The sequence below is a fragment of the Schistosoma haematobium genome, chromosome 7, assembly GCF_000699445.3.
Source record: "Schistosoma haematobium chromosome 7, whole genome shotgun sequence".
NCBI lineage: Eukaryota > Metazoa > Platyhelminthes > Trematoda > Strigeidida > Schistosomatidae > Schistosoma > Schistosoma haematobium.
This window is the reverse complement of record NC_067202.1, coordinates 4,055,815-4,070,820: the sequence shown is the minus strand read 5'-3', so window position 1 is coordinate 4,070,820 and position 15,006 is coordinate 4,055,815. Positions and strand designations below refer to the sequence as shown.

The following is a 15,006-nucleotide window of genomic DNA, read 5'->3' as shown; positions in this document are numbered from 1 at the left end:
TAGACTTTCCTGATTTACATCTGATTAAGAAAACTTGATCTCATTACAGAAGTTGAAAATTGCTTAAAAGAATATAATAAATTTTCTTTGTTTTTCATAGAGTTTTAAGAATGAGACCTTAAGCACACAATTTAGTGGAAACGCTAAACTTTATAAGGGACTGACGGCAAATGATAATAGTTTTCAGTTAAAGTTAATGCAATCAAAATTTGGAAAACATTAATCTCAAGTTATGTATTAATTGAAGTCAAGGTTAATACAATTAAGGCTTCGTTGTTGATTGCATTACATGAGCGTATATTCTTACCTTTACCCTAGAATAATAAATATTGGCGAAAAAAAATCAGACTTACATTTAGTATCTAGTAACAAGGATGAGTAATATATGTTCAACAACAACAAAAAAATTGATCAACACTTGTTCAACTCTAATCTGAAACTTCTTTTCTTTGTTTTCTATAACTGATTAATGGATTGAATGAAATTCAATACTTTGAAATATCACAATAAACATGACGTTGTGTCTCATCGAAATTTTCTTTGAATGTTACTACTATTAATTACGTAATAATTATGAAATGGAAACAGTTCTAAATGATGATGTTTTTTTACATATTATAAAATAAATAATAACATAAGCATCAGAAGGGGTTTTGTGGAGATTGTAGTAATTTTAATAGTTGAGATCATGAGTCAATTGAAGCTAGACCACCATAGAAAATCTGCTGAGGAGTCCCACAATAGGACGAAACGGCCGTCCAGTGCTTCTAGGTTTTCTATGGTGGTCTAGCTTCGATTGACTCATGATCTCAACTATTGAAATAATATAAGCTTTTATTAGTATCAGTCAGTCAGCAACCACGTAGAACTTCGTACGTACGTACATCAGTTCGAGTTGCCATACCATATTTGCACAATTGTCGATTCATATCCTGTAGCAGTAGAGATAGTAAAAGCATAAGCAGTAATTGGAAAGATTAGGGTTTGAAGATGTTATTCAAGGTTTATAATAACTTTAATGTCTCCTCATCTGCGGATAAATCTTTCGCCTTTTATCAGTATAATTACTTAATTAGCATTATATATTAATGCGTAAAATAGTTTAATGAATAAATTGAAATTCCAGGGGAAGAAACTGTCATGAAGAATTTGACGCTCAAATGCTTTTTTTCCTATTTTGGAATAAAATTCAAATCTTGGAGAAAAACATTGAATAGTTGTTATTGAGACTCATTCACAATTAACCATTACACTGATTTTCAATCCTTGTTTTAAATTTTTCATAATTTTGATGCTTGGGTTATTTCTCTTTGAAAAAGCTTGAGCTAGACTGTCGACTGAAACACTGGAATTATTTATTATTAAGGTTTTGTTTAATGATTACCGGAAAGATTATTAAGTAAATCTTACAGTATAAAACCAATAAAAGCATAAAAGATAAATGTAATCGACTTGTATTAGTTGTTTGAATCTCTCCATTGATGTTTAGGACTGTAATGGACCAATCTCTTTGGTATGAGTGCATCGTATGCGAATTGTCTTTATGACACAAGTCGATATAGAATAGATTAAATATGGCTAGCAGACTTGGTGTTCAGTCTAGAACTCAAACTCAGTATCGTCTGCTTCAAGAGAGACTGATGAATTTCAGTCCTTAACATCAATAGGAAGATCCAAGCAACTAATATAAATGAAGTACATTTCCCCCTAAATGCATAAGCCAGTGGCTATATGGACCTAGTAGCTAAGTAGATAACGTGGTAGGGTTTGAAGCGAACGTTAATAGGTTAGAGTCACGGAATGGACATCAACTCTGGTGCGGGTACATTCAGATGACGAAACAGGCGTTCTGAATTATGTGGTTAGCCACTATCTATTTCTAGTTATAAGAAAAACGTAGTTAAATTAATACTTACCATTTGTACAATTGCTAAGACAACTTGGCCATTTGAAGCATATACATGATTTGAAATTATCCATATTATTATTATTATTATTATTATTAATTGTTTGTGGTAAATTTGACCTATCGACATAATGATTATCTGATAATGAGTCAATATCTTTATTGTCTTGTTGTTTTTGTATGAAATTAACATAGTGTTGATGTGCTGATGGTGTCGGTTTCAAATTCTCGGCATTTACATTATGAAACGAATATTTGTAGTGAATGAAGAAAATGAACAAGGATAGTAATAATGTATAGATATTGATGAAATGTTGACTTGAACTGATTAGCATTTCAGCGAAATCTATTTTTTTCAAAACGGAATAAATGAGAAAAAAACAGTTTAATGAATCATTACTATCAATTTGTAACTGGAGGGAGTAATAATTGAACTATAATACAGATACAATATACTAACCATATATATGCCCCCAAATGCCCTGGTACGGCCGAGAGTGGGGAGAGTCCGCTCTCCCTCTAGAAATGCTCTCACTCAGCCACGCGTATATAGCCTCTGACAGGGAAGTCCTACTCACTGCCTTCTCGCACCACGGGTGTTGTTTACGAAAATGAGAGGACGAAAAGCGAATGTCCGGAGCTTTAACCAGATTCCAAACCAATGGTCCACATGGGCTCCAGTATCCTGAGGGAACAAATGGCATATGAACCAATCGTTGGTCATCGGCTACCATGGGACTGCATCTCCTTACGATGCTCCACTGCCTTGTGGGTCAGACCCTTAGGTCAAAGGCTCGGGGTGTGGCCCCCTAGGAAAACCACGTGGTTCGGTTTGGGCACCCGGGCAATATCACAGCCCCCACACGTATCGACTGAGATTTGTGTGGCGCATATGTATTTGGTGCCTCCTTGTACCAATATCTATGTGTTAAAATAAATAAATAAATACCATATATATATAATCATACACTTCTGAGTTGGTATTCATAGAAGTATGCTGACTGATATGATACTAAAATGTTATGTGAACTCTTCTATACAAACAATCAAACAGGAATAACATAAGTAAACTGAGATCGTCTCATTTAGTCGATCAGTTAGTCATAAACAGTGTAGAACCTGGCATATCATTTTGAATTGTCTCACATTATCACCATCGTAAGGTGAAATTGTCAAGATAAATCTTATAGTACTTGGAGAAGGAGGAACGGCAACAGTATTAATGGTAGTAGAAAACATTAGGCATAGATTGTATAATTCCAGAAAGAACAATAAATTTGCAGAAAGAATTATAAGATGATTTTGAAACTCAAAATCTAAAGGACGATAAAGAGTGAACATATTTATGCTATTAATATTTTTTCTGAGCTACTATGTTCAAGGTTACCTGCCATTGATCATCAAAATAGCGCGCAACCCAATCAAGCTCGAAATTACTTACAAGCCTTAGTCCAACTATCAATGCCTAAATGTAAAGTATTTGTATGACTACTTCTAACTTGAATTCAACCTACTCCAACACGTGTAAACATTCTACACTGAGATAACCGATGGTTCTGTATACGCAATACATGGAAGCTTGAAGTTATGAAGCTTTAATATCTCTTTTTTAAAAAATCTGTATTAATCCTACGTTTCATTTATTTATTATCATACATTTAAAGTTCTTTATATTCTTTATCTTCTTCTAATCAACTTTTAATTACCTCTCAATTATTATATCAAGTGAATTAGTAGTTTGAAAGTTTTACACACACACACACATACAAGTAAAACTTAAACATTAAATTATGTTAACAAATTATTCTCTGTGTAATTGTGTAATTTCTAACTAAGACAATATTGCGTGTCAAGTAATAATAATAATAATAATAGTGATAAATAATAATAATGGTGATAGTAGTAATAATAATAATATTAATGATAACGGTAATAATAATGATGGTGGTAATAATAATAATGGTAGTAGTAATAATAATTGTAATAATAATAATAGTAATAATAAGTAATAATAGTAATGATAGTATTAATAATAATGGCAATGATAATAGTGATGGTAATAATAATGGTAATGATAGCGTTAATAATAATATTAGTAATAATAATAATAATGATAGCGATAATAACAACAGCAATAATAATGATAGTAATAATAATAGTATAAGTAGTAGTACTCGGAAGTTGAAAACATCCATCAATAAAACAAAAATTAATTCCTAATTAATTTATCCGTGTTTTCAGTCATTTCTATAGTAAAAATTAGATCATATCACATTATGCAAAAGATAAGTAAACAATGATATACCTATAGATATCAATATCAATGTTAGATTGAAATAGTTTCAAATCATTTAAGCATTGGATAAAGATTTAATAACAGAATATATAAAATTATTTGTTATATTTTAATGAGTAGGAAAGAAAAATTGTATTTCTGATGTTTCGTGACTTCATTTAAGTTACTTCTTCAGAGTAAACAAATAATGTGTTCATTTAAATTAATACAAGTTGAAATAGTAAAAAAAAGGAATTGGTTATACATATAATTCATTCTTTATTATATTTTATCACTTATGTGAAATAAACAAATAAATAAATAAATAAGAGAATAAGTGAAAAAGAGAATCAATTATCCCATATATATACATTAGAAGAAGTGAAATAATCAAATTACCAAACCAGTTCATTCATTTCTATGCAAATTTTATTCTGTTCATTTTTATAGTTAGTATTTTGAATTAACTAAAAGAACTCTATGGGATAAATACATATTTATGGACAAGATAACAAGTTGGATAAATGTTATAAAATGGATTGAATATGCTTGTATGCGTGTGTGTGTGTGTGTGTGGGCGCACAACGATTAATCAATAAAGGAACTTATATTTAAGGAAATTAACTAATAAAATACAATTAAGAGGAAAAAAACAGTAGACAAGCATTAATAATGAGATGAAAAGGAATGAAAAGAAAAATGCTACTATCTATAATGATTGACAGAGAGTAGTTTATGATGTGAACATTTAAATCGATCAATCCCAAAACAACACGTAGTAGTAATTAATATGTGCCTACTAGTGACTAACTTTGAAACGAAATTACTGAAGCTCTAGTGAAAAGCTGTAAACAGGAGAGTTCACCTGTGTCCGGTGCAAGGTTAAGGGCTCGTTTTGATGTTTGGCGGTCCTCAAGCTAATCCTATCGTGGATGTGTACTGTAAAGGAGTCCCGTGACATAATGAAGTAGTTAACTAGTACTTACTCGTTTTTAATGGTTGTCTAACCAAAGTTAGTCAAAGAGAAGCTTGAAATGCACAGTGCAGATTCCTCTGTTACATTTCTTGACAGACTCACTTGTGAAGTGTTTACTACACGTTAAAATGAAACTAATAAACAATTCTTAACAATTAGTTATTTGGTGAGTAATGATGATAGGTTACTTTTAATGATTGTAAAATAATGTCAAACTGTACGCATTGCATGGTAGTGTTTAAATTCTAAAAATTCTTAAAAATAATTAGGAAGTAAATCGTAGGGTAAGATTTTTCTTCTATGTATAAGATAACGATAACATATTCGTCTTTTCATCAATCAATTACAAGCAACGTACAACCTAGCAACTACCTACATTGGATCAAGTCACCTCACCATATCAACACAATAAGATAAATTATTTAGATAAATGTCAAAGCACTATTAGTAGTAAAACACATTGGGCATGAATGAGTTATGGTGGATAGATCTGCCCGATTGTGACCGATTCTAAACTATATCAGTCAATGTCTACAATTATTAGCTATGATAATCGTACTGACTCTAACGAGATATTTCGCACCTACTAACATATTTTTACATCTATTTTATTAATTCCAGACTAATACAAGAGGGAACAAAAAGTAATTTTTTAAATTGAAGACCGATATTCTTCAGTGAATACATACACTTACACACACCTGTTTTATATGTAATTAGTCAAGTGTCTAACTGATGATTATCAATTATATTTTACTGTAAAACACTTAGAAACAACTTTTTTTAGAACTTAAAAACTTAGTATTTATTCTTTCTTGTTCAGATATATACATGTTTTACCAATTAATTGTTTATATTTGTGTATAAAAAAAGAAGAGAAAATCCAAAAGTTGTTTTACGACAACAAAAAACATCTGCCAATCAATCAGTCATAAAAATAACCAACTGTTCATATCAACAAAATAAAGTTGTAACATCATTAAAGAGGTATAAATATAGTGTCAAAACAGCAAGTTCATTCATAAACGATTAAGTATTAGCATTAGATTTCTTGGTCACTCCCCAATCATAACCGTTCTCTTATACTGCTAGAGTTAGCACTAGGGGAAATGAAAACAGTCTATGAAATAAATTGACTGTTGGAATAAACAGAGAAAGCAACAGATGAAAAGTACATTGTAAAGATTATTGAGATAATTACAATCTATAGATTAGTATTGAAATGACAATGCAATACTTAAGCAGTAATTTAATTAGATACTAAGTGACCTAAAGTTGTTAGATTTTCCAATCACATTTGTTCGTTGATTTTTAATCATGTTTATTTATATGTCCAATATTTTGTATATCAGCATGCTGTTTTATTAAAAGAAAAAAAAATCTAATCTGCTGGACAATTGGGTGTCTTGTTTTCTGGTATCAGTTCAATCAGGGACTAAAATCAATAGTTCAGTTTTGAATGGAGCCATTATTTGGCAACATTGTAGCATTGCACTGGAATAACAAGGAAAATATTAAGGTTAACAAGTAAAAGGACATGATTCGACAAGAAACCAATTATTTCAGAGTAACTAAACTTTCAAGATTCAGATGATCAAAAAACAGTTAATAAAAATTCTACATTGTCATTTACCTGAATTCATATTCTCAAGATTTTAGCTTATAAATCCCTTGAGTTCAGTCATTTCATTAAAGAGTAAAAGTAAAAGTGAACTGAGAGAAGTAAGCAAGATATGCTAAAAATCTAGTGGCAGAAAAGTAAAACTAATTGCAGCTGAAAATTAATAAATTGTAGTCTTTCGATTTGTATGCTGATAAATCATATCTTGACAATCCATAACTTAGTGGTTTGTCAATTTACACTAACATGAGGCGCATGTGACTTACCATAAATCAAATTCAACCAAATGTGTTTTAGTAAGGCAATACGTTAGAATGCAAAACGATGGTTTCATCTTAAAACGTAGAGCCCGGCGAACTAGTTGGCTGACCATTGCGTTTTGTGTTCTGACATCTGATTTCCGATACAGTAAGACCATTAGAGATATTATTATCCGATTTTCTAATAATTAATGCTTATAATGATCATGTGTTGACGTTTTAAAGAATAAGCGTTACTGCTATCGTTTTAAGTGACAAATCGTCATTTTCAACATTAAATCTCACATTTGAACAACTAATCACTAAGTATTTGGTCCGTGGTTGGTCACTTTTACTATCAAATATGAATGACTAATAGCCATCAAGTTGATGGAAATCACAAAATGCGGGTTTATAACCAAGCTTTGTGCCACACGATTAGTGTGATAAATAAAGATATTGCCTGATTGCTCAAACTGAATCTGATGAAATGGAACTCGGACCAATAAACCAACAACTCAAAACCAAGCGCCCTTACCACTAAACCAATGTACCTCCATTAACCGTCAGTTTTAGATCCGTGAGTGTTTGAATGACGCTACAAAGTGTTTGGTATATATGGCGATGTTTTCTCTTAAATGTACACTTTTAAGAGGAATTAAAAGCTATCAGAATTATGTGGTATATTTGCGCAGTACATCTCGAACAATCTAATCACACACAAATTTGTTAAGACACTAAATATGGGGAACAAAAGGTCAACTAGACAAATTAAAAGACAAGCGAAAACAAAGACAATAACAAAGCATACAATGTGAAAAGTAATTCCAACTCGAATCTAATGAAAATACTTAGCATGAATGCTATTAACAAAGATGAATTTAATTCATTAAAACTTATAGGTTCGGTGTATCCTAATTTATGAGGACTACCAAAGACTCACAAACCCAATAACCCCTTACGTCCAATTCTATCAATATGATCAACAACACATAATCTTGCAAAATGGTTGACAAGAGTGTTAAGCCCTATCTGATGCCAATTTTGTAAGTAATCTTTGGAAAAATTAATTAATTACCTAATGGACATTAATATAAAAACTGGGACAATCTTCTTCTTTAAAGTAAACAGTTTATTTAAAAATGAATCTTTTAGAATTTATTTATTTATTTGAACACAAATATTAGTGCAAAGGGGCACTGAATACATATGCGCCACACAAGTCACTTGGTTTGTGTGTGGGCTATGATACTGCCCGGTGACCGAGAATTAGTTCATACACCGCTTGTTCCCTCAGGATCTTGTAGCCCAAATGCACCATTGGTTCTGAATCAGGGTTTTCCAACTCCCCTAGGCGGATCCTCCATATCCATTAGCCTGGTTAAAGCGTCGGACATTCGCTTTTTGTCCTCTCAATTTTGCAAACAACAACGCCGCGAAAAAGTAGTGAGCAGGACTTCCCTGGTAGTGGCTGTATACGGGTGGTCATGTGAGAGAATTTCAAGAGGTAGAGCTGACTCTTCCCTCTCGGCCGTACCAGGGCATTTGGGGGGCAATAGATATTTTATGTGACTATATTTCATGAAATAACCTATTACCATTTCCTGTTAAAACTCATAAATAATTATTGCTAATATTATTATCACTAGTATTATTATTATGATTATTATATACTGGCAATGTGAAATCTACTTTCAAAGAGGAGCATTTATGACAGATTGATGGCATAGCTAAGGGTAGTCCTTTAGGACCGTTCCTGGCTGATGTATTTATGGCATAGAAGGAAAACCTAGGTGAAGACTCAATTCAAAAGATGTGTTTGTATGAAGGGTACGTGGATGACATCATAGTCATAGATGATAAACGTGAAGAGGTGAATTGCTTGTTAAGAGAAATCAACACACATCATAAGTACATTTCACTTACAAAAGAGACGAACAACCAGTTATCCTTTCTAGACACACTGACTAGTAGAAGAGACGATGATTTCATCAAACCTTCCGTATACAGAAAGTCTATATGGACAGGGAAACACCTTAGTTCCCATAGTCACTGTTCAGTTCAGTACAAACGTGGAATAATGAATGACTTATTCAATAAGACCAATCTTATTTGCCCTAGCGACGCTATTGAGGAAGACGCAAAGCTCGTAACTTGAGCACTGATGAGTAACGGTTATTCGTTGAAGTATATAAACCAGATAAAGGTAGTAATATGAACAGACTTACGACGTTTTGGCACCCAAAAAGAGAGTCTATATTACTTCAGTATTTAGCGGTAACTCAAATAGTCTCATGTTGAAACGAAGATGTAAATTATCCATCAATAGAAAATTTTATGCAGTCTAACTTATCATTATCAAAAAGTCGAGGTATATGGGTCGCTAAAAACCCAAACAGTACGTAAACAATTGTGTCACATCCCACTGCATTTATTAATTTACATGTGTTGAAAAACGTACATAGGTAGGAGCAATCGTGAACTGCAAGTAAAGGTGGATGAACGCATACCTAAACGGCTACATAAACAAATAAATTTCTGTGATCAAATAAAACTGCAGGAGAGATAAATATATTCCTCCATTGCGAAACATTTGATTGAAAACGATAATTTTGCTGATTTTGAGTCCCCCTATGCAGTTTTGTGCAGCAGCTTTCAAGGAAGTAAACCAAAGCTTATTGAAGCCTTGGTTGTACGAAAATTGAGAACCACTGTTTAAAATAATGTGTTCTTAGCCAACCCTAGTAATACTGATTTATTATCCAGCGTGATTTTCACATTGTATACTTTATTACCATCATTGTTTCTGCTTACCCTTGAATCTGCCTATTTTAGATATACAATGCCTTAACAAGTTTGTGTGTAATCAGATCGTTCGAGATGCATTGCGCAACTATATCAGATAGTTCTGCCCCTAAATACCCTAGTACGCCTGAGGGTGGTGAGTCAGTACCCTTCAAAATTCCTTCACATGACAACGCGTGTACAACCACTATCAAGGAAGTCCTACTCACTACCCAAGCAAACGGAGTATTGTTTAACGAAATTAGGAGGACGAAAAACAAATATACGATTTTTTAACCGGGTTAGTGAATACGGAGGATCCACCTAGGGTGGTTAAAAGACCCTGATTCCAAACCAACGGTGCACTAGGGCTTCATGACCCTGGGGAGATAGACAAAGGCGTATGAACCTACTGTTGGTCACTGACCACTAAGGGAAGTCACCTCTTAAAGTTACCTAACTACCTTGTGATTTAGACCTCTAAATCAAAGACTCGGTGAGTGTCCACCCAAGAAAACCACCTGTTTCGGTTTGGACGTCCGAGAAGTATCCCAGCCCTCACACAAATACCTTGATTTGTGTTTTGTAACTGTCTGGAAGTCGTAGGACGAAACTTACAATAAGATTCATACCAAGTTTTCTCAACACATGCAGTCGCGCACGCAATTCAGGTATTAGCATAAGGAACATTGACACTTGGAAAAATTTACACTTAATAAAAAGTGAAATCGACCATATTATTATACAGTTCAGTTAGTCAACATGCACGAAATCACAGCAGTTGTGCAGTTTGTAGTTACACGAAGTGTTAGTTATCACTAAAAGAAACAATGAAATGAAACAAGGATTCCTCGGAGGGCATAGCCAGCTATCGATATGAAAAAAATCAGAGTGAAGCAGAAAAAGGCACTTCGAAAATCTCGACACAAGAACACGTTCTGTCATGGTTTAAATGAATGACTAACTTTATAGGGACATTGTGTGATGAACACCTTCTGATGTAAGGATTTTCATTAGCTCTTCCAAAATGATTCAAGCAAACAAATGAAGATAAAAAGTTATCATGTACCAATGTCGAAGCTAAGTACATTTAAGATACTAATCTAATTTATACGTTACGATTTTACAGATACAATCAGTAAGTCACATGACAAAAAAAGCAGTCATCCAAGTTAAAAAAGGGGTATGTCAGTTTAAAAGCTATTTGCACGACAAAAATTACAACAACATACCAAATCCGTTTCATGGAATAAGCTTGAATTTCAGTGAAGCACCAAATGGATCTCCATAACAATCCACGGAACATCCATAATATACATGTGATAAGGACTTATTAAGAGGTATATAGGTGAAAATCAACTAGATCATTAGTATTTTAAAATTCAAAAACGCGCAGCAACGACAATTAAAGCACTGAGAGAGAACCAATTAGCACAAAGTAAGACGCGAAGTCAAGCTACGCGCATATGAGTAGATGATTGTCTAATTGATACGTAAAAACGAATTCAAAATTAAGCTGGTCACCAACTCTTTGAAAGTGCGAATAATGCGTTTCTTAGCCTTACAACTTTCATTTGTTCTCTTGAAGCTGTCTTTTTATCGGATTTTACCACACTATCACAAAAACACACCACTTGACAACGAATGATAAATGAGAGGATTCGGTTGTTATTTTAAAAGCTCCCGTAAGTCACAGACTAGCGTAACAAAATAGAGTGGTGTATTTGTACTAAATCACACCTCAACTTGTAGCGGAATATCTTCGATACTTCAACTGGTCAGTTTCGAAATTTTACAGTACACCAGCTCTTCATACCAAAGAAATAATCTTTTCTACCATACATCATCTGTTTGTTTTGGGAACGCCTTAAAAATATTACTTAACAAAACACTGGTATACCAGTAGTGTCTGACCTCACATCACTGGTGTCAATTTCACTGTACAGACGGGTTATACTATTGCTATTGAAAGTACGACAGTCTTCTAATTGTAGTTGCACACATATAAGATGTATGGTTTAGTAAATGTTTGTAAGAGACGCTTATTGTACTGCAGTAATCAGTCTGCCGCTTTTGGTTTATTCGGTGAAGTAATAATTTGAAGGTGGTACTAAACGAGAAACGAGCTTTATACATCTTGGTTCAAATCTTTTTTAGAAGAACGTAGCCAAATCGTTCGCTTTGGATCTTGCTACTCTAAACCTGTAAATGTAACCAGTGGGGTTATACAAGGAAGTGTGGTTGGTCCATTGCTCTTTCTCCTTTTTATCAATGATGTGTGTTCCCTCTTTCAGTATGGTAAGCCTTTCCTTTTTGCTGATGACCTGAAAGTAGTTTATTCATTCTCTTCTCCCACGAAAGAAAGCTATATTTCAGCGGTAATCCAGGAGGAAATAAACAAGTTGTACGAATGGACTATTTCGTGGAATATGCCACTTAATGTTGACAAAAGCGGATTTATTCACATTGGTCGCTGTCTTAACTTAAATCTGTCTGTACAGACACATACACTCAAACCTCTCAACACTGTTCGTGACCTGGGTTTAAGATATAGCAACAGTCTGAACTTTTCTGAACACATTATATCTCAAGTATCCAAAGCTAGAAAGCTGATCGGATTGATAATGATAAACTTCAATAATATTGAATCGAGATTGTTACTATACATAAAATGTATCTTACCCATTATTGAATATGGTATTTTAGTTTACAGTAATTATAGACATAATGATCTGATTAGAATTGAAGGTGTTCAAAGAAAGTTCACCAAAGCTGTTCTGGGGTATTCCGATAACAAAGACTATCACCAAAGATGTCAACAACTCAACTTAGAACCTCTTTGGATCAGACGTATCAAATTAAATCTTGTCTTTATCTACCGGCTCATTAACGGTATTTCCTACTCATCGGTATCTACCCCTTCATACCTTATAATATCATCCCACAATCTACGCAATAAGGAGAACATTCTAGCGATTCCAAGAACCCACACAAACTTACGTCAGAATTTTTTCCTTATTCGCTACTCAACCATGTGGAACAGACTGCCAGTGAACCTCCGTTGCAGCGAAACTACAACCCGGTTCAAAAGTCTCCTTGACGATTTTCTTTCCGAAAGTGGATTATGTCACCTATTGAATATCAATGTATTCAATAATGATTTATACAAACAAGGTCCGTCATTTATTTAACTGCTTGAAAAGCAAAACAAAAACTTTAAATCTTTTCACGTCTATTTTGTTTTATTTCTCTTTATCTTAATATATGAAGTCTGATTATGTTCGTGTCTATCATTATTACCGTTATTAATATCATTATTAGTTTCCCTATATATTAGATATTCTTTTTATATCTTCTTATCCTTCTAAACATATTTAACTCCAGATTGTCCTTTGAAATCAATTTTGACTTTCATAGCATCAATCTTAATTATTATTGCACAAATATTTATACTAATATCCGGTTTCATTCTGTATACTATTACGTAAATCTAAATGTATTCATCCGAGTGCTTTAAAGGATTTTTATTTTATTTTTTTTAAATTTCTGGTTTCCTTCTGAGGTTGATATTCATTACACAATTATTATTCTTATCATGGATGAATCTTTTCACTAGGTGTTCACTTCTTTTCTTTCTCTTCTTTCCCTCTAAATAAATATTATTCTTAAGATTACGAAGTTTGTAATTAAAACAATAGCTTGTGTTACACTTTAATTAACTTCTCAGATTCGTTTTATCTTCACTATGCATATATGACTCATACATAGTGATATTTTATTATCCTTTTCACTGAATTGTGACTTTCATAGCATCACTCTAAATTATAACTGCACAAACATTTATTCTAGTGTCATATCTTACTACAATGATAAATTATTTTTTCTTACTAATTTAACGATACACACATAGTCGTTTATTCTTGTCCTGTGTTCATAAACACGCCTATTAGACTGTTTGCGTATTTCACGTCTCCTTTATTTCTATTCCCTTATTTTCCCCATTTCCTTCTTTCAACTCAATTCAATATTCTTCTCAATCACAAAGACCCCATTTATTATTATTAATATTCTACTATTATTATTCTAAATTTTTTTTAAATATGGCAAGTATAATGCTAACATTATTGAAAATTGTGTATCATTGCATTTTCTGAAGAAACCCGAAATGGTTTCCTCACAACACTTATGTACCCATAAGATGTTTGTGAATAATAATAATGATAAGATATTTTTCCACCGAAGGTATCAAGTAGATAATTAAGCGATGATGGAGTTCGTCAGTAAACAGAATTTCTGTCCCAACAGATAGCAAACTTTGAGCGTCGCTTCTTCTGAAAACCTGCAGAAATTTCGAATACAAAGTCTGAAGACGGTATGGATTTTGTTATATCATCTAGTGAAATGAGAGAATTTTCCTAAAGTTTGAGTTGACTCAGTGGTCACCTTTCTGAGGAAATCCCAGAACTGGGGAGATTTTAGGGTTATTTTTAGCATTTTCTTGAAGTTTTTAATCAGACTCCTTAATCCAGGTGTTTTGACTGTTCATGAAAACGTTTCAACTTAACGTTTTGGAGCTTCAGGTGTCGCTCCGGTCACGAGTTTTCATTGTCAGTTATAAAATCATGAAGCAACTGTATGCACCCTGAAACATTGTGGAAAAGTTGCTACGGGTATTAGGAAATTGACAGCGCCTCTACACGTGACACCTTTATAATCGAAGTATGCCAACACAGTCAAATTAAAAGATGTAAATAAAGGGCTTTGGAGATATTTTTTGAAAACTATCGATGTGTCGAGAAGCGTTTGATCTAAGTTGGCCATTAGTTGCCAGGAATGCGAAGCACGGCGTACCAACTCGTGATCTGGTGCGGATGAGTAGTCGAGTGCTTTCAGCTAGGTGTATCTAGTAAGACTGATAAGGTCATCATCAGTGTCGAAAACTTACGGAATTGTCTGTTTTGGGGATTTATTTACCGTCACAGCTCGCCTCAGCCCTAATGTGTAGCGATAACCCTAAGACCTGATCAGTCAGAAATTCAAAATCCACAGGTTTGCCGTTTGTGAACACTTCTGACAGTGTGCTATGTTCATCCGCCTCTAGTTGGCTTTATTTAATATAAGGTTCCACGCGGTACAGTATAACAATAAAAAGTATTCAATGCAAATAATGCACCCCAATTTCGCTCTTATTTATAATTGGAGCAC

General features: G+C 33.3%; 1 protein-coding gene across 2 annotated transcripts in view; it reads right to left on the bottom strand.

Annotated features, from left to right (window-relative positions):
* Positions 1-11,277, bottom strand: part of ADAM23 (Disintegrin and metalloproteinase domain-containing protein 23) — a 135,471-nt gene extending 124,194 nt beyond the window's left edge. For both annotated transcript variants that reach the window (XM_051208403.1, XM_051208404.1), the window contains exons 1-2: positions 11,034-11,277; positions 1,917-2,252 (exon numbers count right to left, since the gene is read on the bottom strand). In XM_051208403.1, coding sequence (XP_051064262.1) covers positions 1,917-2,241 — 325 coding nt within the window. In that variant the 5' untranslated portion in view covers positions 2,242-2,252; positions 11,034-11,277. The remainder of the gene's footprint in view (positions 1-1,916; positions 2,253-11,033) is intronic.
* Positions 11,278-15,006: the final 3,729 nt, after the last annotated feature.